We start from the raw sequence: 26,392 nt of genomic DNA on the forward strand, positions 1-26,392 counted from the left end.
ATCTATAATCCTTACGAAACGAAGCATTAACAATCTAGGCTTTCGTACATGATTCCGGCACTCTTTATTTTCATATTTTTTAAAGAGACCATCTCACCTTGCGAATATAACAATTGTATGAAAAATTACGCGACTATCTCGTAGTAAAATAAATAAAAACTATAGATTTTCGGGAAACCGATTCCGGCCTTAAAGGTGGCTTCACGAACTCGCGCGCAGATTTTTCCCTCTTAAAATTAAACGAAGTTAAAAAAAAACGAGGATTCAATTAACTAAACCGGATTCACGAAAACATGCGCCGAAAATGTGTGATATTTTTTTTTTCATCCTCGTCAACGGTCGTTTTCCACACCGTGTTTATCATATACACAGGTATAATAGACCAAAAAAGCGGGATGAGATCGTTCACTCGCCATTAAACGAGATAAAAGAGAGAGAGGTTAATTCGTCGAGTCGAGACAGCTGTCCGTCTGTCCCTAAAGTTTTTGCCGGCATAATTCGCCGCGACGTTACGCATATAACAAATTGGGGAGATCCTGAAAAGCGGGATTCACAAATGAATATTATCTCTCCCTCGCCCACTATTTTTTTTTTTTGCATTTTTCCGTTTTCACTTTTTTTAATACGCCTCTGTCGGATCGAAACTGCGAGGCTTTGAAGTATCAACGTTTGCACATCTCGGCTGAAAATAATCGCGACGATCGCTTGTCATACACGCCGGTAAATCCGCTTTTATCTCCAGCCCTTCCCGCGTTGATTGGGGCTAACAATGGATATTGGTTACCGTTTAAAGGGCTATAGGGTGACCCCGTTCTTCCACCCCTCCTCTCGCTAATCGGTAGGGGAATTTTTTCTCTATTTCTGCAACGATGGCTGTCGCTAATTACCTGCACGGTTAACGGGATGTCGATGGATTGTATCGTTTTTCATAGCTGTGCGTTATAATTTTACAGGAGGCGACGTGTAAAAGGAATCGCTCGTTTTCGGGCGGACAAATATTCATGTACTTGAATAAACTATCTTATTGTTACACGATTCTCAGTATACGGAGTGCGAGTACCGATATGCAAAATACAATTGAACTACTCAATAATTTCAGGCTTTTTCAAATGTCTTTCAAGAGAATATTCGCAATGGCAGGAAAAAATGCATGAAAACTGCAAACTGCGATTAAAAGTTAAAAGAGGCAATTATCTACTTTCAAAGAAATTTCGTACCTACGAAAGAAATGTTTCATACTTGTAACTATATAAAATGAAGAACCGCTCGATTGAATTTAGAAACTTACAATTGATTTTTCTGAATTTAATTTATTACTACTGACTTACGATGAAGCATTGAATCGATTTTACCTTGTAACGAAGATAAGTCTTGCAGAATATTTACTTAGCTTCGGTGAATGCTGATTGTTTTAAATTAATTTTTGTTCCTGTTTGACTAGAATTTACGATAATTTTTTCCGTCAAATGTATTTGTTTTTTTTTTTTTTTTTTTTTTTTTTTTATTTCGTCCTCCGCAATAAATTCACCGTCACGGATAATTGAAGAAAATTTTCTTAATTCAACTAAATAATTGGTAATTTTATCCGCTAGACGAAAGATTTGAATACGTCGTTAAACCAAGCGTCTTTTCGCGAAAGCGTGATTAAGTTAAAATTATTCATATCACCTCTTGAAATATGAAGAAAGAAATTTTTTTTTTACCGCACTCTTAACGTCTTCGTACCCTGGTGTGAGAAGTGATGAGGTATAAAAAAAAAAAAAAAAAAAAACCACGCGCATATTAAAAATCGTACACGGCAAAGGATAACGAATGCAGGGTTCGAACGGGCTTTGAACAAGAGAGAAATGGCGAGGAAGAGAAATAAAGCGGTAACAAAGATACCGTGGAAAGATTGAATTGGTTGAGGAGGGGTTTTGCCTCCCTTGAGAACGGGGCCAGCTGCAACAACGAAGGGCGCGAAGGGCGCGAAGGGCGAGAACGAAACACACCCGCGATGCGGGTATTATACCGTGATATTTTAATTTCCCAAGACGCCTCCATTTTGAAGGACCAACTTTAAATTCATAGGACCGTCGGGACGAAAATCTCGGTTTCACCAGCCGCCGACCGACTTTCAAACCGCCCGTCCATCCACGGACGTTCAATATTCGAGTCTATGCGTGAAGGTGCGTCTATACCCGAAAACACCTTCTTACGCATATCACGCCACTACGCGAGTCGACCGAGTTTCTTCATTCCATTGAATCCAAAGACGTCGAACAGCTTTTGTCAGCGGCGACAAAGAAGTTTGACTTCATTTTTCCGTACGTGCAAAGAAATAATTACCCATCTTTGCTCTGTAAGTCGTCTGAAATGACTTGTTGGAGAGTGTTGTTTTTTGCTGTTGGTTTTTCTCTCTATTTATTTGAAAGAGAAAAATTACGTTCATATTTTTTTTTTTTTTTTAAGATATTAACTTATTTCGTTACAATATTGACATGACATACGATATACAAATGAATATATGTATATACGTATATTTCGGAAAAATGGTTTATCCTAAATAGTTGCGCGATCTTTATCGCTTGGATTGAAAAAGTTTATTTTTTTCCACCCCCCCACCGCCCCAGTTAAGAATCCAGAAGTCCTGTTACTTCGATTCTTATCAGTGTGTATAAAAGAAGAGCTCGGAAAACAAAAGCCGGAAGTAAGAGATTTGGAAACGGGAAAGGTTATTACAGCGAGAACGGAAAAAGTTTTTGTCTCTCGAGTGAATTGCCTCGTGTACAATTATGAGGAACTCGCATCTTGAGTGAGCGAACACGCGGTTATAGTTAAATAATTATTTCGTTGGTGGATATCGGCGAAAAGAGAAGCGAGGAAAAACGGTGAGTGAATTGCATAATACAAATTGAGGAGAAATCACAGCTTGTTATATATTCATCGTATACAAACATTCCATAATGAATAAAATAATATTACACGATGAATGTGAAATTATATTCGAATGCTCATATAGGTAGATTATTTTTTCCGTTAGTCTTTCGAAACGATTTTTAACCGTTGATGAAAAAGAAATCCCGTAAAGCTCTCGGAACGGAGAAAGTAAAAAACGGGAGGAGGTAAAAAAACTATAATGACCGATTGACGGAAGGATCAAAGTATCGAATTTTCAAAGACACGAAAATCTAATTCGTCTAATTATTAAAATGCAGAAAGTACAAGTACGTAAAATTGAAAATATAGAAAGTTGGGGTACCGAAAGATGAAGTATTGAGAGGAAATTTAGAATCTTTATACGATTCTACATTATCGAGACAAATTCTGACGATTCTACATTTCAGCACTCTTTAGTCTGACCCTTCTATTTCTCTACTTCTCCGTACTTTGATTTCCCACATTTTAAAATTCCATATCAATTGAATTGTCGCTTCTTAAAAAATTCGACACTGCGGCTCGTTTGAAAAATTTTCTATTTCTCTACATTTCAAGCCAAAATCATCTCGGCTACGACGTAATATACTGGCGATAATACACAGAGAGTGAAATTATAGTTCGAGGACGATTTTGAAGTTGGTAACGTTATCGTAACGAAACATTAGGAAAAACATGACCATTTTTTTTATTTTTGCAACGATTTTGAAAGAAGCAAGATTTCAGAATATCAGCCTTCAGTCTTTTATCATAACGGTTTGCTGAATTTCAAACAATTCCAAAGTCGCAAAATAACAATTCGACAGAGTTTGCCGTGCGGATCGTATGTGGAAAGTTGAGTGGTAAATTGGCGAAATTTGTCAAGAACGCATATAGCCACGGGGGTTTAACGACAAGTGCAGAGGACGGGGTGGCATTTTCGTTTGATCGAAGTATAACGCCAGCGGAAATTTCAATACGACACATTTCAGCTGCAGCGTTATAGAGTATAACCAAGCTTCGTACCGCGACTAATGCACGGTTATGGAGATGGGCCAATAAAGTTAGAGTTACCCGAGTTTCTAGGCAACAGAGTGACTGGCCGAACCGGGGCTGCATGCAAAGCAACCGACTAACGCAATAAGTGTAAGTAACTCATTGTCAACTATACACGTGAGTATCAGCCGTAAGGAGAAACGCGCTCCTTCTACTTCTCTCTCTCTTGTTTTAAAATATATATTCAGACACATCTTTCGTGACAGGATACTTGTGAGAAAAAAATTTGCAAGTTTAAAAGAAAATTCATCACAGTATTACTTACACAATACAGGTATAAGAGTCAAATTTTCAAGACGACGATCTTGATTCTATTATAAATTATTATACGTACAACATTTTTGGCATATATACGCGGAAAGAAATTTCTTTTTCCGTATCGGTTATTTAATAGGAAATTAAAATTTAAATCAGTATCGTTGCAATTGCAATAAACAGTGGTACGAGTAATTATTGTGTTCGGTGTTACTTTTACTTGTCAATAATATAAATTTTCTGGTAATTTCATGACCAGCAAGAAACACTCGTTTTCAATTTTTACCCAGAAACATACTAAACGATGTTTAAAAAAAAAAAAAAAAAAAAAAAAAAAAAAAAAAAAAAAAAAAAAAAAAAAAAATATATATTAGCGGGCCGCGTGCATCGGCGACAATTAAAAATCTTCCTCGATGTATAGAACGCAGTTAGCACTAATCACACACACACACACACGTATTTAAGACGTCGGTAAAGAAAGTATTTCGAAATGCGGCATATATATGTATTATTGTATACATATCGGACACTCGATCATTCAAGGCGGTCTGATCCTCATTTTTCCATTACGTCAAAGAATAATGTAAAAAGTAGAAAAATAAACACACGCACAAGCACACATACCGTGGTAACGAAAAAAGAGATAACGAGGGATGAAAATGGAAGGGTGAAAAGTTATCGGGGTTACGCGTATATGTACGGTGTGTGGCATGAACGCGGTAATATCGATCGATCAATTATATGGAGATTACGGAGGAAGAGAGGTGACCTATGGTTCCCCCCCCCATAGCCCAGCGGCGTTTCATCCCCCGACGAGACAGTCGTTCTCCCTCATACGGGTGTGACAGAGCTTTGCGAGGCGAAATCGGCTGACGGCAACAAAGCATGTCGACGAATGGTAATTCCCTGTTTTACATAAAAATCTACACACTTTCGAACAGATGGCGACGACGACGACGACGACGACTATTGCTGCACACCGCGGCAGGTACCGCGAGTACAATCACCCGGGCTTACTGTGCGCCTTGTTCTTTATACGTTTTTGTTTTTGTTTTCTTTTTTTTTTTTTCTTTTACCAAAACGCGCGCGTATTATTAGCAGGCTAGCTCGTGGCTCTGGGAAATTAATGAAACTGCGAATGAAAAGCTCCGTTACACGCTCGACGCCGCCGTGTAATAGTTATATGGGAATAATGTTCGTTTGAGAGTGAGTCAAGATCGTCTCGATCAACGATTTTCATTTTACTAACGATGAGTCGAAACGATACTGCAATTAATGATTATTACTTAATAGATAAAATATGAACACCGTTAGTAATTAGAATTTTTTTTCACCAATTGACCGTTAGATTATTCTACCTATCTAAAAATTTCAATTTGACAAATGTGCTGTAATATAACGAATAAATTATAGTGTAATTTGATGATTTTGAATCATCTGTAACACAGAGCTTGTTGAATTTTTTTAATCGAAGTGGAATCAACATATTATATGCTTCACAAATGTTGTAATTAATATATTGTACATATGTATTAGGGTAGGGTACATATTACTTAGGGTATCGAATTTTTTCCGTGCCGCCTCACAAATCGACTTCAAATTATTCAAAAACAATTCTTAAATTTTTTCGGTTTTTTATCTCAACTTCTGACGGTCCATAAAACGTGGGATTTTATGATACCTTCACACTTTATTTCTTTTCTCTGGTAATTTTAATAGGAAATAATTTTAATCAAACGAAATCGAAATTTCTGAAAATTGCGTGTTAGGTATACTATACGTCTGTTTATTTATTTATTTATTTTTTTTTTCGAAAAAAAAGCATATCATCAAAAAGACCCATAATTATACTTAACAAACCCTAGTTTAATGCAGATTTTACCCATGAAAATTGACGGAGAAAGAAAGGAATTGATCATAAAATCCCATGTTATTCTTATAGGAAAAAGTAAGGGCTCTTGTATATAATTCCATAAATTATTATATTCCGCGGAGGGATACTTGGCTAAAAGTAGCAAATGAGAAAGAAAACAATTGTGAGGAGAAAAAAGCGTATTCTAATAAGAGAAGGAAAGAAACACAAAAAAAAGAAAAAAAGAAAAAACGCTTCCGCGTGACGATGGAATGGAAAAAAGTACCGCGAGCAATCCTTGTCCAGAATCAAGAGCCAGGCAGCGCCGGGACAAAGTCGGGAATGCACGAAAGGAAAACAGGACTGAAAATGAGTTTGTCCTCGCAGAGGTATAAACACGTATCTTTGTACATACGTGTGCATGTTAACACTTATACGCGTAAGACACAGAAGGAAGGAAAGAAAATGGAAAGGGAGAGGGGGAAAAGGGAAAAGGGCGAGAGTTTACGTTAGACTTGACTTTACTTACTACTTCGGCACGACTTTCGTCCCCTGCGCCCGGCAGCTATTGACGAAGGAAGAAGGACCCTCGATTTTCCCGAGAGGTTTTTATCCCGACGCGACGCGATAATTCCGGCCTCGCCATACGCATACGTATACATTAGGGTGGTTAAAAATAAAAGAAAGTTTCTTTCTTCTCGCCTTACCCCCGAAAATGTTAAGAGTGTTTGATAGAAAAAAGATCCTCCCAAAAGAACGAGGCTGAAGCGTGTTAAAGTTTTTGGAAATAGAAAAATCGCGGTTCGGTTTTATCCTCATTATTTCGTAAAAGTATCGGGGACTCGAGACATTTTTTTACTTAATTAACTTATGCGAATGAATATTAAAAAGTTTGGCAGCTAGGTTCAGCCTCCTCACAAAATATGAGCTTTCTAACTAAAGTCTAACAGGTCGCTAACGTCAATTTTCATTCCCCACTCGTTTAACGTGAGAAAATTTTCATTTTTCGTGTTAAATGTCAACATACTCGTAGACTGTTTAATATTTTTACAATTCATGCACAGAGCCATGAAGCTTATTCCTCAAGCTTTTGCAAACCTGTACAGTGTTTCCTTCCTTTTTGAAATCAGTTTCCAATTTTTTTGATTCTTAAATCACGGAAGAAATAGTAACACTTACGGTATCAATCCAGAGCATAACTGCAGTTGAATTACAGATATAACCCTCGTGTCAATTAGCATTAACAATTAGAAAAATCATCAGCATCGGACGAACAGAAGCGTGGTTATACATCAGAGTTCCATCGTCGCGGATCGGATATAAATTTTGACAGATAGGCTGGTCATAATTTATCGGACTAATCGTCGTACAATAGCTATTAACAGTTATTCGCCTGTACGTTACACTTGGCGGGAAAAGCTTTGATCGCGAATTGTTTCGTCGTAAATTCATTCCCTGAACGCTGTAATTTCAGCCTCGATATTACAGCTGTCCCAGCGTATAATAATCGGCGGCAGTCGCGTCTAATCGCAAAGTAATTCCTGATGTAAAAAGGCGGCAGAATTTGATAAGAAAATAATATAAAGTAAAAGAAAAAAAATAAATAAATAAATAAATAAATAAAAATATATTGGCAAAGAAAAGAAAATGGAAACCTGGCCAACCCCTGAATGCATGCGTCGGCGTACCTCCGTTCAATTTACATACCGATGACGTATGGCCTTTAATATTGATTTTGCACGTTTGGTCAGAATCACCATCCATGCCTTTTATTATGCTGCGTAACTCGTACATCCCATATATATAATATATGTATATATACATATAATATGTAAATGTATATAGTTATACACATATATGGCTACGACGCTGCGTCGGCCGTTTCCCACCTCTTTCACCCTGGGCACACGTGTTTCTTCCTATATATCATATACAACACTACACGGCGAAATATGAAAAAAGCGAATCAGTAAAATTGAAAAATGGCTGTATTAGGATTCACGGGTATAATGTGCATAACAGTTTTATTTCGAGGGTTTAATTAAATAAATGATCTATGAGGCAAGTATGTGATATGGGTCTAGAGGAAGAGTTAATGAACATGATGGAGGAGAGATGGAAATAATCGTAAACTTTTCGTGTAAAATAGTTAATAAAAATCGTTTAGCACAAAATAGATGACCGACAGTGAGATCAGGCTGAAAATGGAAGACTCTGATCAATTGGACGGTGTAGATCGAGTGGAACGTGAAAATTTCAGATCCTAATCTACGGCTGTTTTGGTAACAATTTTCAATTTTGCTGTCAAGAGAATTTAATGCCCTACAAGAATATGCCTTGGAATTTTTTTTTTTATTTCAAACGGTTCAGAAGTTATATCGTTTCAGTGAAAAAAAAAAAATTTGTTTGCACGTTATTTAATGGGAAAATTTCAAATGGCCAGCGACACCTTTTAAAATTGAGCTAAAAATTTGTTCAAACGGGAGAATTTTCTTTCTCAGTAAACAGGTCCTTTTAAGACCATAGATTCGATAGGTTTGTTTTTTTTTGGCTCACCCTAATATAACATATACGTGTGTGTGACGGGCAGGTGGATATTACACGATCCTGTCGGGGGTCTGCAGGTAGGTTGTACACCTATCCGGATGTGAGGAGAGAGAATACGAGGCGAGGACCCCGTCCCATTTCTCAGGCTTATATTTTGGATTTTGATCCCGGGTTGAGCTCTTCGCTGATGGATCTACACGCGGCGGAGGAAGCCTCGCGAGTGAGAGAGAAAGATGAAAAAGCGAGGAGTGATAAGAGGACGAAGGATAGTTATTTCGCATTGCGTTTCTCTGCCGTCGTTGGAGAAAAGTCTTCTGAAGAGATTGATTGAAACGCCCGTCACGAGAGCACCGAGCCATATACAATATAGAGAGGGAGAGGAAAAATAAGGATCATCCTAATATTGGTTATAACCGGAACGGATACGGAATTTTTATCCGTTGCCATGACGCGGTTATCACGGCTGGCGCCGTTTGTCTGACGGTTTGAAAAGCTCGGAGATTGAGAAAATTAAAATACAAATTTGCCCGGCTTTAAAATTCTCCAGGAAAATTCTCCAACTCTCTTCAATTTACTGAAATACGTTCTCCTAGCACTCGCTGGAGCGGAGTTGAAATTCCGAAATTTAAAGCAAAGAAATCAAACTTTGGTGAAACGTCAAAGCTCCAAAGTGCAAATATGATAAAATTAAAAAATATGGAAACATCGAAATTCCGAATGGTCGAAAATTTTGAGTTCAGTGTATTTCTGGCTTGGTGAAATTTCACACGTTTGATCTGTCCGTGTTTCGAGTTTTCGATATTTTTACTCTCGGAATCCTGGTGATTTTGATTTACGTTTTTTCTGATTTTTTCCACCCGCTAGTTGAGTAAACTACCCTGTGTGAATATAATTTACTTTTCGGAATTTTACTTCATCGAGACTTTATTTTTCGCAATTTTGCTCTATGGGAACTTTACTTTTCAAAACTTTGCGCTATCGTATGTAAATTTTTAAAAGCGCAGCGATAAATTGACACGAATAAAAGCAACAAAAGGAATAGGAAAAAATGGTTATCTATGTGACTTCAATCTTCGCACCCCTTGTCCCTGAGAGTATTCGTTGCTTTCCAGGTAGAGTATCCGGAAAATTTTATTCGTTCATTTTTCGCCTTGATTTATCGCACATGTTTCCAATATTCGGTCGGATAGATGTATCGCGTTTACACTTTCCGAACGTGATTGCAACTCCGTTACAAATTCTATCTTCTTCCTGAATCTCTCTGCGCTTTGTTCATCTTAGATAATTTTTAGCACTACAGAACAACAGATTTCCGTAAAATTTAACCCGAAAAAATGATCGCTGTATAAATTACATGAATATTGGAAATGCGATTTTGAAATGAATATGAACAACTTTTACCAGTTTGTTTCCTTGTTTCAAAATCGTTGTAATTCATGACGGTAATGAAGAAAAAGAAAGAAAGAAAAAAAAATGTTATAGAAATGAAAGAAAAACCTATCCCTCATTTTACTAAACTTCCGGATGATTTCGGAATAGTGAATATAATTTTATAAATATCATCCCGTTTCCATTGATCAAACTGGTGAAAATCCATTAAACGTACCCACGTTATCCGACTTTCCCTTTGGATATCTGTGTTGCGAAACACGGTGCCATTCGACATCGTGCATATTAACCGTTGCACGTCATAGGATACAGAAGCGTTGAAATTTACTCACCTGAAACAGAAAATAATAAAGAGAAAGTTAATATCAGTTGCAACGCTTCAAAACGTATATAATTTACCTATTGCATACATGACGACATGTATAATTGTGACAAAACGGGGAAATATTTGTGTTTTCGAGTAGGTATATTATAAATTAAACGGTAAGTTTCACGACGAAATCTTTTCACTTCCAAATTCATGATAACAACAAGATGCGAGATGCCAAGAAAAGAGGTAAGAAGGCTGTAAGATAAGTGAAGGAAAAGAAAAACGAAGAGAAAATCAATCGAATGAAGAATAGTTTGGGAGTATAAAAGTTACGCGCTGATCGTTTCAAGGCATTCCGATAAATGCTCAATCGCAGTTTACGTCCAAACACCGTAATCTCGTTCCTGGCAGGTGTTTTCTATCGAATTCAGCGGGATGATCAACGAATTGATAACTCTGACCGTAAACGGGTTTTCTATCCCTGTTTAATGGATGCGGTGTTGCATTTATATGTATGTAACGTATACAGAGTGTCCCATTTTAGAAGGCATGCTCAAATATATTGAAAACTAGGACACCCTGTGTAACATAATTTATTGGAGAACCGACAAACCAGCAGTAAACAACGGAAACCGGCGATAGGTTTAATGAACCATAACCTGCGCGAAGTCGCAGAAGTGGTGTTATTGTACAATAAACGTATGTATGATGTACAGGGTGTCAAAAAACACAAAAAAAAAAAAATTTTCAAGCCAATCAAAAAATCTTTCAAATAAAAGTTGTCGGGTATCGAGGTGCTGATCCAACTATGACCTTCACTTTGTCATTATTTGAAGGTTCAACTTGTGTTTTTCAAATCAATACCGCTGTCTTTGACCTCGGATTCCGAAAGGGCACAAAATTCTACGTTCAAATAGATATCCATGTTAGGGATCAAAGTGACCACTGGGGGTCATTTGATGGTCAAACTTCCGTTTGGTGGAGGAAAGCTGGTAAATCGTGATATTGCTGTTTGGTTCAAAAAATTTCATACATCGGTGACCTTGACCAATGACATGTATTTTTTTCATCGGTCGAAATGATCCTAAAAGCCAAACTAATGCATTAAATGACTTGTTACACGACTCGCGCTTTTCCTCGATGCTTACTCGCGCACATTTTCATGCCACGTGAAAGCACCGCCAGAGCCAAATTTGACCTTCAAATGACCCCTAGAGGTCAATCCGACCCGTAACACGGATACCTATCCGAACGTAGAATTTCGTGCTCTTTCGGTATCGGAAGTAAAAGATAAGGATTTTGCATTTGAAATACACAAGTTGACCTTCAAATTATGCCAAAGTTAAGGTCATAGTTGGGCCAGATCCTTGATGCCCGACAATTTTTATTTGAAAAATATGTTGATTAGCATGAAATATTTTTAGTTATTCAGCTGTGTAAGTTAAAATGGGACACCCTGTATATCGCTCAGATACCGTCCTCATCCCTGTTTCAACAACATCCGCATATCCGGCTGCGGGGGTGTAATAGAAGTGGAAGTAGGAGACGTACGTATAAACAAGTAAAGAAACGCAACGAGTAACGAGGCGCGAGGCAAGGGTGTAGAAAAATCGAAAAACAGGGCTAATACGAAATTTTCGATAGTCGCAGCGAAACGGACGCCAAACAAACCTGGATGAGAATTTTCCCGAGATAGGGGAAAATAAAATTAACGAATCCAAAACCGCGATATCGGGACAAACAAAAATATTATTTGCAAGTCTTCCTCCTCGAAATATCGTCATCGTTGAGATATAAAAATGTTGGAACGAATGAAAAAAAAAAAAAATGGAGGAAAAAAAATGAGAAAAAAAATAATCAGAATAAATCAACAGTACGGAAACGGGAGAGGGAAAAAAGCGTTTACCCGCTGCAGCTGTGTTTGACGGGAAGAGAGAGGGGCGGAGGAGAGGGGTGTAATTTTTGCGTGACTTTTCGTCGGTTTCTTGCGCGACTACGCGAGAATGAGTGCTCTTCAACTTCTCCAACCGCGAAGAAAGATAGATGGACGGGGTAGAGGGAGAAAAGGAAGGGAGGGAAAGAGGGTTGAGAGCCACGAAACTTGTACTTTGTCATTTCTTCGCTCGCACACACACGCACGCGCATGTATATACTTACAATGTTGCATATACTTACAATGTAGAGATATATGTAGGCACATACAATGTAGGAATGTGGTTCGTGTAAAATTCATCCTTCCTTAATAATAAAATTGATAACATTTATTGGTTATCTTCGTTACGCTTTTTTCCCCCCCATCTTTTATTATTTGCGAGAACCGCCCTTTCTCGCGACGGACTTCTTCTTCCCTCGTTTTCGCATTTAAATTGAAGCTTCTCCGCAAAACGGGGCAATGAATCGGGTATTACAGAGTGCAGGAGGATCGCTTGATAGTCGGAGTGGAAAACCGTTTGAAAATAATTAAAAGGGATTGTATGAAATGAACGGCTTGATTTCGCATCCATTATAAGTCGAATGATGGATCGTTTATTCTTTTTTCATATTATGTATATATATATCAGGCAAAATCTTATTAAGGGGATACCGCTTCTGGGTTTAAAATTACAACGTTGACGAATGGTGATAATATACAAATTTAGTCACGTTTTTGTCATCTTTTCTTTCTTGTGTTCTTTTTCTCTTCTTCCTTTTGCTTCCGAACAACTTAATTTCTCCTTGCCTATAAACGAAAATTATCGGTGTGATAAATCGAGGCTCGAAATTTCTGAAACTCGTTTCAGTTTACATAACCGATGCTTGTGGGCGGTAATTGATGAAGAAATTTTTATGAGGCGGGGGGAAAAAAAATTTCTACCAGAACATAATAAACTTGGAAAAATTTAAAAAAAAAAAAAAAAAAACAACACCAAACAAAAAGAAAATCATTATTATCCCAAACTGTAACGATAATACATACAAGACGGTGAACGAAAATTTCGGCACTACAAACCGACTATCAAAACTCTCCATCAGCGATTATCGAACGTTAACAATACAAATGACAAATGTCTGATAGAGAAAAATTGATCTATAGATTCGTGTGAATATACATGGATCAGATATCGGTGGAGTGGAACGTCTGCTCTTATCTTTAATTTTTAATCCATATAATACATGTCTATAAAGTGTACAATAAAGTATCCAGCAATTGTTTGAAACGATGCATCAATTTAATTGACTCGACAATATTTTCATCTGCAAACAATCCTTCGATTTCGTAATTACTCGCTGCCATTGCTAAGCATTCAATCATCATAACCAGCTATCTTTAAAATAGACTGACAACGAGTTACAGAACCGTGTTTTAAAATGGAGGAGTACACGTTTACCGAGGAATGAAAACTGAACAGATATTCATCACGAATGTTGAGCCCTGGCTACACAGTCGGAATACGAGGTTTAACGGAGAGCGGGCTTTCGACAAAGATGGAATAATAAAAAGTTTAATCAAATTCTCTCATTACATAGCTGTCGATGAAACGTGATTTTATTGAAGAGAGGGTGCAGTACACTCGCAAATGGAAAGTAAAGTAGAAAAAAAGTGGGTATAAAAAGAAATTTCAAGTGAAAGAAATAGAGAGAGGGAGAGAAAGAGGGCAAGGCGAGGAGGAAGAAAAAGACGAAGGAAATAAAAAAAAAATCTTATCCACCGTACTGACATTATCATTATTATTCTTTTCTCTTCGTACCTAATTAATATATAAAGCCGGCAAATATTCGGGACGCGATTTAAACGAGAAACGAGAATCACGCGACACGCACGCGTGATGGTGAAAACTGTAACTTGCCCAAGAATTTTTCAAAGAAGCTGATGAGATAATTTGGGAAAGAGAGGACGGAGAGAGCGACGTCGAGTCAGGTTCAAGGGTGGCAATTCTGGCAAGAATTAAACGCTTCCCCTTGCTAGGTATTCTCCTCGACTGTGCAGGTCTACCACCGCTGCTGCTGCTGGTGGTGCAGACTATCAAAGAACTCGGCATTCTGCGTGACGGGTAAACCGGGCAGCGATGTTAACCGTGGACCAACGTCCACTGAATTCCCGGCGTTTCGACCCAACAATTTCCGCTATCATACCTCTTCCACGCCACCACCGCCATAATCTCACACTCTGCTAAGACTCTGATAATGCGTACCTAACAGTTGTGTAAAGCCGACGCGACCCTGTGTATTTAGGTTTTTTCAACGAAGCGTTAGACTTGAATAATTTTTTCTCAACTTTCAGTACAAAGTTAACGGGTTATAAAGTTGTATTTTATTTATTTTATTTGGTCCTCATTACTTTGTGCGCTGGAATGATCTGACGCGATGCTTGAATCGATTGATATCGATAGAAAGTTAGACTTGAAGAATGATGAAATTTTGAGATACCAAAAAAAAAAAAAAAAAAAAAAAAAACGAAAGAAAATTGTAAACCAAATGAATTTTCAGCGGAAATGTACGTATGATTATACGGTCCTTCAGATTGAAAGGAGTTTCGCTCTCTTTCTCTTCTAGCGGGAAGAGATATAACCGGGTGAAAAACAACCTTTGGGCTGAGAGAAGATTTCGAGTAATTTGTAAAGGCAAGGGTGCCCCGCAAGTCTTTCCTTGGCGGTAGATTTTTTATACTCTCTTCCCATTTCTGTTTCCGCCGAGAGAAGAGGAAGCGGAGAAACGGGAAAACAAAGCCGACGTGAAAGAGGGGGATTTCTCTTCCCCGGTTCCGTAAGACGATCAAACAAAGATCTAACCATTATCGCAGAATCTACGTCTCGATACTTGATAAACTCAACCTCCACATACCCCACTTTTTCAATTATACGTATTTTTATTTTTGCAGGTATTTTTCTTTTTTTTTCACGGGTAAATTGACAATTATACAAAATTTCGTAGCCGTAAGTGCAATGTATTATAACAATAACAATAATATTAATAATAACCGTCAAATTGATTTTGTAAAGAAAACATAAAAACGACCGAAAAATAATAAGTAAAAGACACTCTCAAACAAATACGAAAGTGAACGAAACAATTGGAACGCCTCATTGATATTCGTTCAACGTATACGGTGAAACGAATCAACTTCAACGAATTTTATATTTTAGTCGTATTCGGTGTCGTGAACGAAGAAACAGTGAAAATAATAAAAGTGAAAATTCTTTTGATACGTCGAAAAATTGTTTTCACCTGCGGCCTTGAAAAAAAAAAAAAATAAATAAAAAAAAGGATGTGTAAACGCCGCATTGTAATTTTTTTTTTCCTTTCACTCCTAATGCTTCCCTTTTTCGCTTGCTTTTTGCGTGGGATAAAGATCGGAAAGAATGTACCCTTAACGCTTTCTTTCCCCATGTCTCACACTTTTTTTTCTTCCCCCTCTCTAAGGCTTCGGGACCCAGGGTGATTTCTCCGTTATCAATCAATCCGGCGTTAAAACGTCGGGTGGACAGGTATTTTCTGAGATTGTTTAACGGCGAAAGGTCGAAGCGAAAATAGACGTTTCACTTGTACGAATTTTCGAACGACAATTATTATCGTCAATTTACAAAGCAGTAGACTTTCCACGGATGTAAACGTCTAGGAACTCTCGCTTGATAATAAAAGAGAAACTTGAGAAGCGCGTTAATTTTTAATAAAGAAACCGTATCGAGTAATAACTAGTGTTATTGAATTGCAACGGCGCTTATGAATTCTGGAATATTGCTGTCTCTGAACAGCGAGTATAATACCTGCAATGTGAGTGCTTGTGTACCAATCGTTAAATATTCCCCCGCTGACCAAAGTCACACAAGTCGATAAATATGAGAAAGAATCTTCGGTCGAACGTCGTTGTTGTTTCTCATTGCGATCGGTGTGTAACGTCAAATTTAATGCGTCAAGATCTATAACTGAAATCGTAAATTTTATCGCAGCTAAAGAAATTTAATCAACGAAATACGAAGAATATTACAACTTTACGGTCGTGCGTGTATTAAATAGTTATGTATTATGCAAATCGGAAAACTCATAAACAGTATTAAACGAAACTTTGAGAAATTATTTAACGAAGAAATTTTCCGAAAAAAAAAAAAAAAATTGAATAAACTGGATCGTATTTCTTCTTGTCAGTTTCACAATAATTTTTTATATTCTCAACGATACCGGAAGCTCAGCAATGAAAATTGATTTCGTTGAACAATTCCATTACTTGCCAACAGTCAACGTTCCAACCAGCTAACAATTTGTCATATTTTTACAGCCGTCGAGTAAGAGAGTGGCAGGTTATTAAAACGAGTTGTAAATAAATACATTTTAAATTGATAGTTCAGCGTTTAAAATTATAATTTTTATCTTATCGGAGCAGCGGCAGCTCGCACATGTCTGTAACATGGGCAATATTAAGTCGTTATCGCGATGAAGAATTCCAATACGTAACTAGAGTTCAGGTGCACTCGACGCGTTTCAAATAACGGATAAATGCAGGTGGACAAGACACGTGAACCGAATCGATCGAACGTGCGATAAAGCATAGAATAGAACACCAAAGAGAAATAAACCGAAGCCGGTTAATAAAGAAGAAGGAACCAAGGTCCGCTAGGAGAGTTCGTTCGAAGACAGGAGTCTGCGATACACGGACACGTGGTGGATTTTCTCTAAAAACTTGACGTCCGCTTCCAAAGACTCCCGGAGTCCATTTGTGCCTTTGAACCAGAGTTCAGGTTCATGCCGCAGTTAACGTCGAGCTTTCTCATTCTTCGCTCAACTTCCCTTGGAACACGGCGAGTACACCTGTGTGTACAGCACCGACTTCCTGTCAAGTTTGTCAACCACAACCTAATCTTTGCCCGTACTCTAACCAAGTTGTTCCAGCACGCTGTACAAGCTCCAGCAGCATCCCGCAATGAGGACGACACTTCCTATCGATCCTCTGAAATTTGTAAAACGAGAGCAACAGCCGAAGAAATAAAGATAGCAGGACCTCGTCTTTTCGCTCTTTCAACGAAATCGGAAACTCTCACCACACTCCGTGACAATGATCACTAAAAATATTCCCCGTGAGTGAAGTCGAGTTTTTCATTGTGGGTACAAAATTAGTCGAGAGGGGCGAGAAGAAGCGTCGATATAGCGAAGTCGAAGTTCGGTAAGGTTACTTTAATGACGTATGTTCAGAAAAATCGTTAATCTACATTCAGAGAAATTTTTAGTTCCGGTTACCGCTCAGTCATTAACTATTTTCATTTTTTATCAGAATCGAAAAATATAGTTCTAGGTAGAAAATGAAAATTAGTTTTCTAGTGTCCGTTACTATTCATTCTCGTTACGATCACTGTTGCTATATTTTCTTGTATCTGTTAAGAAAATTTAATGCTTGTGCAACAATAAATTGACGTTGAAGCCTTATTTAACTGTAAAAGTAGAGTAAACCTCACAAACTGATTTTGCGTTGCAATTACCGAAAAAGGACCGACAATAGCGCAAAATGGTAACGCGTACTTCGTTTTTCGTAATTCCAACAATATTCGCACAGTTTTTTAAACGACACCTGTTTTACTGAACTTTTCTAGTTACTGTACAAATGAAATTTTTCTCGGTGTACCGCAGTTCTAGAATTCTCTGGCATTTAGCGGTAGTAGTGAAAATATTATGGTGACGGAAGTAACGGTGGTGGTGGTAGTAGTGGTGGTAATAGTGGAAGCATACTCATATTTCGAAAATACAACACTCCTGGATTCCGAAATATGAAAATAGAGCGACGTTATTTTCTCAATGCTCCCTTACAAGTCGACGTCGCAAACTTCAGCCTCGTTAAATATAATCGCGTCTAATATTCCCTCTATCTGGTTTATCCGCGAGCAAGCGCCGCCACGGCCCGAGTCCCAAAGGGCATCACCGTTATCTGCGGTCGTGAAAACGGTCCGGAGTCACGTGTCGACGTCTGCTGCCTAACTCCGTCCTTTTCCCTTATTCGCAAGGTACAAGATTGCAGGCAGGCAGGGAGCGTAATCTAATAATCCAAGTATTACGTCATTCCGTGTAGAGCAGGGATCTCTGAAGAGAGGAAAAAGAGAAAACGTCGAGTCGGTTAAGAAGCCGTGTAATTGCGTGCAACAGACGTCCGCGTAGCTGGCGTAAACGTAAATCGAATGTCGACCGTTGATGTAAACCCTGAGCGACAAGAGTTTCAATTTTCACCTGCAATTGCGAGCCGAAAGAAACGCTGGATAAGAAATGTCGATCCTCGAAATAAAGAAAATGGGGGAAAAAAGTGGAAACACAAACAGACGCGTGTAATATTTGATTCCAAATTTTTCGTTTTCATGATCTAACGGACGATGAGTTTCGAGAATCGATCGAACGTTCGAATGGAAAAAGAAAAGGTGTCTGTCCGACATCGGTAAAGCAATAACTCGTCCATCCCTGCAGCAAGAGCGGACAGACGCAGGCCATCATCTATTCTTTATCACGCGTACAGTAGTAATCTCTGTAGTGATTCGGATACGCAGGGAAGACTGATAGCCAGACAAACGAACGAAGAGGGTTGTTCCGAAAGAAACAAACGACTATCGTAAATGTGATATTACAAGAGAGAAATATTGGTCAAATTTCGTAGGCAGTAAAATATTATGGCGCAACCTGATGCCGTCATGAATCAGCTGTTGGACCGGCCATACGAAATAAAGCTGCCGCCTCTGCTTCTTGTCCTCCCTCTTCCTCTCCCTGTCTGCACGACATTCTCTCCTCGTCGATACACTCGACAAACCCTCCGGTAGAATTGTTTCTGGTGTTTTTTTTTTTTTTTTTTTTCACCCGGTAACTGAAATTTCAGTTTCAATTTGTTTTATTTTTTTTTTATACTTCTTCTTCTTCTTTCATTAGATTCGGTTTAGGGGATGAGAAAAGTTCGTCATCATATAACATCATCGGTAAGTCGAATCAGCTTCCGAACCAAGTACCGTTATACCTTTATACATATATAATATAAATATATATATATATGTGTGTGTGTGTGTGTGCATATAATACTCGTATAATAACGATAATCAGGATCGTCGCAACGTTTTAGGATTCATTAATTCTAAAGCTTGCCGGGGGAAAGCCTTTGAAACGAGAAAATTGAAGATAACGGGTGAATTCAATTGCATTAGTTAAGGTTCAGAGGGCAAGAGCTTAAGCCAACTTGGCGAGCTGATGACAGCCGAATTCGAGGATGATATACAGAGTGAGGTAATGGGGTAAGTATAACCAAGTAATTACCGCACCGATTCAAGCGAGGTCAACCTTTGGCGATTCGAGAAGAAAAATTTCAACCAAAGAAAGAAACGGAATCAGCAGTACCTTTTGATCCACGTCAAGTCCGCTTCGAATTGATGATTTTTTTCCTCGATTATCCCTTGATCAATGGCATTGATTCAATGGTTAGTTCGTAAACGCAGCAATAATAATGATAATAATTTATCACCGTAAGCGACGGTTAATTACTACTCTAAAAGCTTTTGATATTCCTGGTCTGGTTTGATAACTAATTACGCAGACCTGCAGAGAAACGCTCTAGCTAATTCAACTAATTGTGTCACATACAGGTTCCGAATATCCAAGAGCATAATGGCATGACGGTTGATCAAATCCGCCCGCTTGCAAAATCATGCAAATCTCTCCCCGTCACGAGTTTGTTAAATATTTATCGTCGCTCTCTTTTCCTCCACTAAAGAAAAAAAACAAAAAAAAAAAAAACATTCGACGTAGGTAAATCAACCGACGACGATGACGTTGTCGTACATGCAATCGGATTAATAACGTCCAGGGCAATTACTGATTAAGCTGTAGATATATGTGTGAAAGACAGACGGATTAAAGCGTGGAATTACCTTATCAGAAATAATTCCGATACATCGAAGTAACAGCGTTGCCGAATGATTAGTCGGATCCCCGGCAGTCGATCGATAGTGAAAATATTTTTCGAAAGACAAAAAAAAAAAAAAAAAAAAATAAACCACTCAGGCGTTAATTGCTGAAGAATTAGTTTTCCACCCGCAGGGTGCGTCATCCCGAAACTTAACGCATATCCGTCGCGTTCGTAGCGCAAACGTTTCGAGTAATTTCTGAAGATAATTTATTACGTCGCGGACAGTGGGTGTAGGCGATTCCGCATTCCGATTCCGCGGGACGGAATTCAGAGAGGGAGAATACAGAGTCAACCTGACCTCAAATCAACGCTGCGGCCTTTTCGACGATAATGATAGGGCAGAGGATTGTGGCTGGTGGGAAGGTCGGGTTGGCGGGCAAAGGTTGCGAGCGTATAGGCACTGTACCTACACCTCCGGAGAACATTTATTTCGGCAATTAAATCCCTGCCTTCTGGATGACGGGATAATTAGCCAACGATCGTGTTCCAATTAGTCATTACTTTCCGAAATTCCGTCAGGACCGGCTAGCGAATCTCTCAATTCGATGACACGTTTGTTCGTTAAAAAACTTACTTGGCCAAATATTCCGTGTCCGAGATGAAAGCAACGATGAGAAGAGAAGCGTGATGAATTTACCAAAAATTATATCAATTTTAATAAAATCCTGCCCTTGATTTGCAATTCTGAAAGTCGTTAACGTTTTTACTTTTCCATTAGCGTGATTTTCTCGAGAGAAATATTTTAACCGGCATATATAATGTGTGCGAGTAACAATCGTTGAGGAACGCATACATACCTGGATAAATATTATACGCACACACATAGACGGATATATATATATATATATTCCGTTACAGAGTGGTAATAAATTTCGACACCGGAAACAATATCGTGTATCACGATTCGCATTATACACGCAGCAGCGAGACATTTTCCTCTGAATTGTTGGACTTGAGAAGGAGAAAGATCGAAAAAAAAAAACACAGAGAAATAATAATGAAGAAAAAAAAAATCTTATCTTTATTTCTTTTAATTTTGTGTAATAACAGAATTCCGCTATACACACAGACACACACATTATACATGTATATACACAGTAACCCTTTTTTTTCTTGACACCGTTTTAATCTGTTCTTTGTTTCTTTCGTTCCTCTCTCTCCGCTCTCTTCCAGAAAGGGTGAAAATTCCGCAGGGAAGTTTTTCTCCGGAGATAAAATTGCAGTAGCGGCACGTGACGAACGTTAACCCCCGAATTAAGAGGGAGGAAATTAAAAGGGGGAGAAACGCAATTGTCGACTAGTCGGCGAATAAACTTACCGCGCGAGACGTCGACGGGGGATGGCGAAGAGGGGGAGAGAAACCGTGAATTTAGTTACAACGACGGCGGCCGCCTTTCCTCCAAATGGCTTTACCCAAATTTCAAAATATCATCCCGAAAATTATTGCAGCCTCGCCGTGATTACGTTCAATTTTCTGCCGGTGCAGCAAATCCTGCGTATTTCAATTCTACAGCTCAGTTGCAAGAAACGACGTGTTGGAAGGACGTGTGTACACTGAGAGAAATTTTTTGTTCAGGTTACCACTCAGTCCTTAACTATTTTAATTTTTTATCACAATCGAAAAATATAGTTCTAGGTAGAAAATGAAAATTAGATTTCTAGTATCCGTTACTATTCTTTCCCATTACGATCGCTGTTGCTATATTTTCTTGCAACTGTTGCGAAAATTTAATGCCTGTGCAACGATAAATTGACGTTAAAGCCTTATTTAACTTGAAAAGTAGAGCAAACCGAGGAAATTGATTTTGCGTCGCAATAACCAAAAAAGGATCGACGATAGCGCAAAATGGTTACGCGTACCTCGTAATCCCAACAATATTCAAACAGTTTTTTTTAATAATACCTGGTTTACTGAATTATTCTACTTGCTATGACAAACGAAATTTTTCTCAGTGTATAGGTAGAAAGTTGAAATAATTCATGCAACCATTAACTTGACCGTAAACCGAACAGGGATATAAAATGCAATATATGTGTGTTCGTATAATTATAACGATCCTTTTAAATTTCCTGTCGTCAAACAACCGTGCGGTAATTAAATCCCGCACGGCCGTAACAACATCTGTAGATTTTTAAGTATCGTCTCGATTCTCCAGAGAATTTCGTTTATAATTTATAAAACCAATTTCCTGCTCGACGCATATTATTATGTATATGTAACGTGGAAGTTTGAGTGGATTTTCGTTTTGTTCACAACGTCTAACGATCAAAGTTTCTCACTGCAAAGGGAAAAAGAAAAGAACTGAATATGCGTTTGAAAAAAAAAAAAAAAAACCAGTCAAACACTAATGAGTTCACTGAGTTTGTTTATAGAATTTTATTACGGGTGAAAGGAATACCCGTCGTACTACAATGGGGGATAAAAAATGTTTTCGAGCAGTCTCGGCTCCTCGGTAAAAAAAAACAGTGACAAACAAACAAAAAAAAAAAAAAAACAATAACGGCAAACAAAAATTGAAGAAAAAAAGAAACTGTAATTCATCGCCATTAAATACACAGACTAAACATGTAAAGAAAAATCTGCTGCTGTTTAATATAGATTTTTATTCTGTAACAGCAAAAGATGAACGAAAGCTGAAATACTTGTACTTTACCATTCTACAGTATAAAGTACAGATTTCATTAATTCAACGAGCGTAATCCGCGTCTCCTTTTCTAATGAAATTTTCATTTATTTTTTTTATCTTTTTCTTATACAACTCTCTCGATGTATCAGTCCATATTTTTATCCCCTCAGATCTCTAGATCATTATATGAGTATTATAAGGCACCAGGGAATTCGGTACAAGATGCTGACTCTCAATTCCGCTGGAACGATTCGTCGGATGAAAACTTTTTAAATAATTTTTCCTTCAGACCTTCTCTCATCTTTCCTTTTTATTTCTCTCTCTCTCTCTCTCTCTCTATATATATATATATATATTTACATTATCGATCATTTTTCCATCCTGTATATCACATGTGATATATATATATATATCGTTAAAAAGTATTTTGAATTTCCACGCCGTTCAAGAGACACCGATTAAATTCTTCGTACGATCGTGTACCTACATCCGTATTTTATTCGTGTATGCACGTGCGGATTTTCGCAATATTCAAACGTCAAAGCTGAATACCATCTGTGAATTTTTACATCTTGAGACATACCCGTGCGCATATGCGAACGAATATAAAACGGCGTTGAGTATATAAGTAAGTAAACCGAGAGCAATATTGTAAGGTGATATATTATACCTGATTCGAGTCTGCAATCTCGATACCGGTTGCTGCGGATCCATTCGCTGAAGCCATCTCGAAAACTCCTATCTTATTCGAGAATCTCTTTTCTCTTCTTCGCTTATTACTTGCCGCAGTTCTATTTGGACGGTTCAGAATTTAGATCGCAAATTTAAGATACCAGTTTCTGACCACGAGACTCTAAATTCTTGATTAAAATTTCTCGATTCAAGATTTTAAATTCCAGCAAACGATTCGCGATCCTATAAATATCTAGATTTTTCGCATTCAGCTCCCGGACTTTACACGCTATTTTTAGATCCTGGATTCCGGATCCCAGTAGCTGAACTTTCCCGACTCGTTTCAAGATTTCAGATTTTCGATTCCACGTTTTTCACATTTCCATTTATCGTTTAGGAAAACCAAGCTCTTCAGATTGCACGTGATCGTGTATTCCGGTCTCTGTATCCTGCAATCTCTCCCTAAATTAAAAATGCCGCGTTTGGGTAGCGATACTTAAAAATTTCGAATCGTCCAAATCGCTCGCTCGCTCACTTGCAATTATTCCCGTTTCCGAACTACCGATTACCGAATCGAAGGAAGGAATTACAAGAGTTGAAAAAATTCAAACGAATCTGTAATATACACGGTCATTGAAGCAGCAGTCGGGCAAGAGAAAGCTAATCGCTCAACGTCAGCCTACCAAATTCGATAACGAGGTACCAATGCCTGACGAGTGGAGCACGCGCGATGGTTTCGCTGAAAGATCCGAGTTGTGACTGAAGCCGGGTTGAACTAACAACAAGTCGGAGACAACGCAGCGCAATCTGTATTCCCTGGCACAGCGAAACGAACAACAACGGCGACGACATTCGTATCTCTCCTCGCTATCTTATTAATCATATTATCCAATTGCGACAGGTGTGGTTTACCTACAATGATCACTTTGTCGTAAGAGACGACGATGACGACGACGATTCGTATATCAGGTATATACATGTTATATAAATCCCAGACGACTCAGAAACGGATTAAACATATTATGTATGCAGAAGTACTTTCGAGTTTCGTTATACCGGCAAAGCAAAGTGTGGGTATATGGAGCATTCCGCGTCAAATCAGCGGATGATGTACCTCACCCCCTTTGATTCGGATCATTGATTAGTCCGATTTTCTTACTAATCAAAAAACGTCTTGGGAATTTTTTCATATTTTCTTCAACCACTGGTCAGATTCGTACAAAATCGCAAAACCAATGACGAAAATTGCATTTTTTTAACCTTGAAAGATTCACGCTGATTCTACGATTCAAAATGTGATTTTTGATCTCAATATTTACTATTGTTTTCGCAAGTTTTTAGTTTTTTCATGTCGGAATTGTTATTGCTCTTTTCAAATTTGAACATACATCGATCTGAATAGATTACAGAATCACATTGTTTTCATGATTCCGTGATCTATTCAGATCGGGGTAATAAAAAACACAAAAACCGAAATAGACTCCAATTCCGACATGGAAAAGCTAGAAACTTACGAACAAAAAAATAGTAAAAATGGAAATCCTATTAGCGTGTGGATTTTTGCCGATCGTTGAAAAGGCGTTTTCGGAATTGGTCGTGTTAAGATTTTTGTAAAAAATGTGAAAAAAATTCCGGGACCTATTTGAGCCGGTACGAACATTACGCTAAAAATTGATCAAAATCGAACATAATGAGATACGTTGGCTGCTAATTTGACGCGGAATGGCCCATATATAGATAATAATGCGTAATATCTGCACATACGTTTTTCAGGACATTAGCATTCGAAAAAAAAATTCTCTTGCACGATTCTAAATTGACGACGACGATGATGACGATGCTGATACGAACCGCACGGCATGCGCCCGAATTATTTCAATGTGGGGATAAAGTTGGCATCGCGACTCTGGCGGCAGATTCGACGTTACGCGGTATCTAAAGCGTGTGTAAGATAGATGTTAAGGGGACGCCGGAGCAGACGCGGAGAGCTGTTTTACTTTATCGCGGTGTAATCCTTTACAAGTTCATTTAAGCACCTTAGCCTTAGAGTTCGAGTTGGGAAAGATGCGCAAGGCGGCGGCTCTCGCGTTAACGCCTGAATGGATAAATCCCGTGATTCTAGGCGTCGCGGCGTCTGGTCGACAATCGACCACCCCCTCCGTGAAAACCTTAGCGTTCTAAGAAGGTCTGGATTAGATCTAGATTAGGGTGCGCTCGATCGGCAAGGGATTTCGATTCAGACGACGTCAAGTACGCAGACAGTGATTTTGGTAAACACAGGGTGAACTCTGCGTCGCGTCGTTTCGTTTAACGTCTATAGGATGTGTTTACGCGGCGTGAAGCGTCGCGACGCTCGATTCGAAATGACGAAGACGACGGCGAACGGACGACACGCTACTGCTAGCTACTGCTCTTGGAAAGAGCCGATAGTTACGGAGGATCGTTGACGTCGCCCTTTCGTCCAGAAACAACGAACGTTGTTTTAGTTTGAATAAACTCGTAGCGATCGATCTGCTGCGTACGAGTGGAGAAGAATAGGAGAAAATTAAAATTAGCAAAGAACGTCTCGTGCGCGGAGTCGAGGGATTTTATATTTTGGATTACGGTCGAACGAATTTACGATATACGATGGATAAAATTCCTATGAAAATCACAATTTCGTCGTAGATTTATGTAATATGCAATTGGTTTCGTTATATAAAGTGTAGACAAAAGATGCGACTAATTGGCTACGTAATTTCAAGTAATTGGCAGCTACGAGGTACTTTGTAACAATCGGTGGGATCTCGATGAAAAACGTTAAAAGACTGATCGACGTTACGAGGAAAGGAAATAGAATAAAGCACGCATGACGGAAGAAAGAATACATTAAGCGGTATATATATATGTAT

The 26,392-nt window shown here is 38.4% G+C and overlaps 1 protein-coding gene across 9 annotated transcripts in view; it reads right to left on the reverse strand.

Moving 5' to 3' along the window:
• The window catches only part of LOC107225987 (venom dipeptidyl peptidase 4), a 212,444-nt gene that overhangs the window by 91,170 nt on the left and 94,882 nt on the right, over positions 1-26,392 (reverse strand). Inside the window, exons 1-2 of one of the 9 annotated variants that reach the window (XM_046730477.1) lie at positions 24,185-24,250; positions 23,500-23,620 (exon numbers count right to left, since the gene is read on the reverse strand). The exons of the other annotated variants lie outside the window; for them this stretch is intronic. Coding sequence (XP_046586433.1) covers positions 23,500-23,556 — 57 coding nt within the window. The 5' untranslated portion in view covers positions 23,557-23,620; positions 24,185-24,250. Of the gene's footprint in view, positions 1-23,499; positions 23,621-24,184; positions 24,251-26,392 lie in introns of those variants that run through there. 9 annotated transcript variants of the gene reach the window in all.

This window comes from Neodiprion lecontei, chromosome 2 (genome assembly GCF_021901455.1).
Source record: "Neodiprion lecontei isolate iyNeoLeco1 chromosome 2, iyNeoLeco1.1, whole genome shotgun sequence".
Classification (NCBI taxonomy): Eukaryota; Metazoa; Arthropoda; class Insecta; order Hymenoptera; family Diprionidae; genus Neodiprion; species Neodiprion lecontei.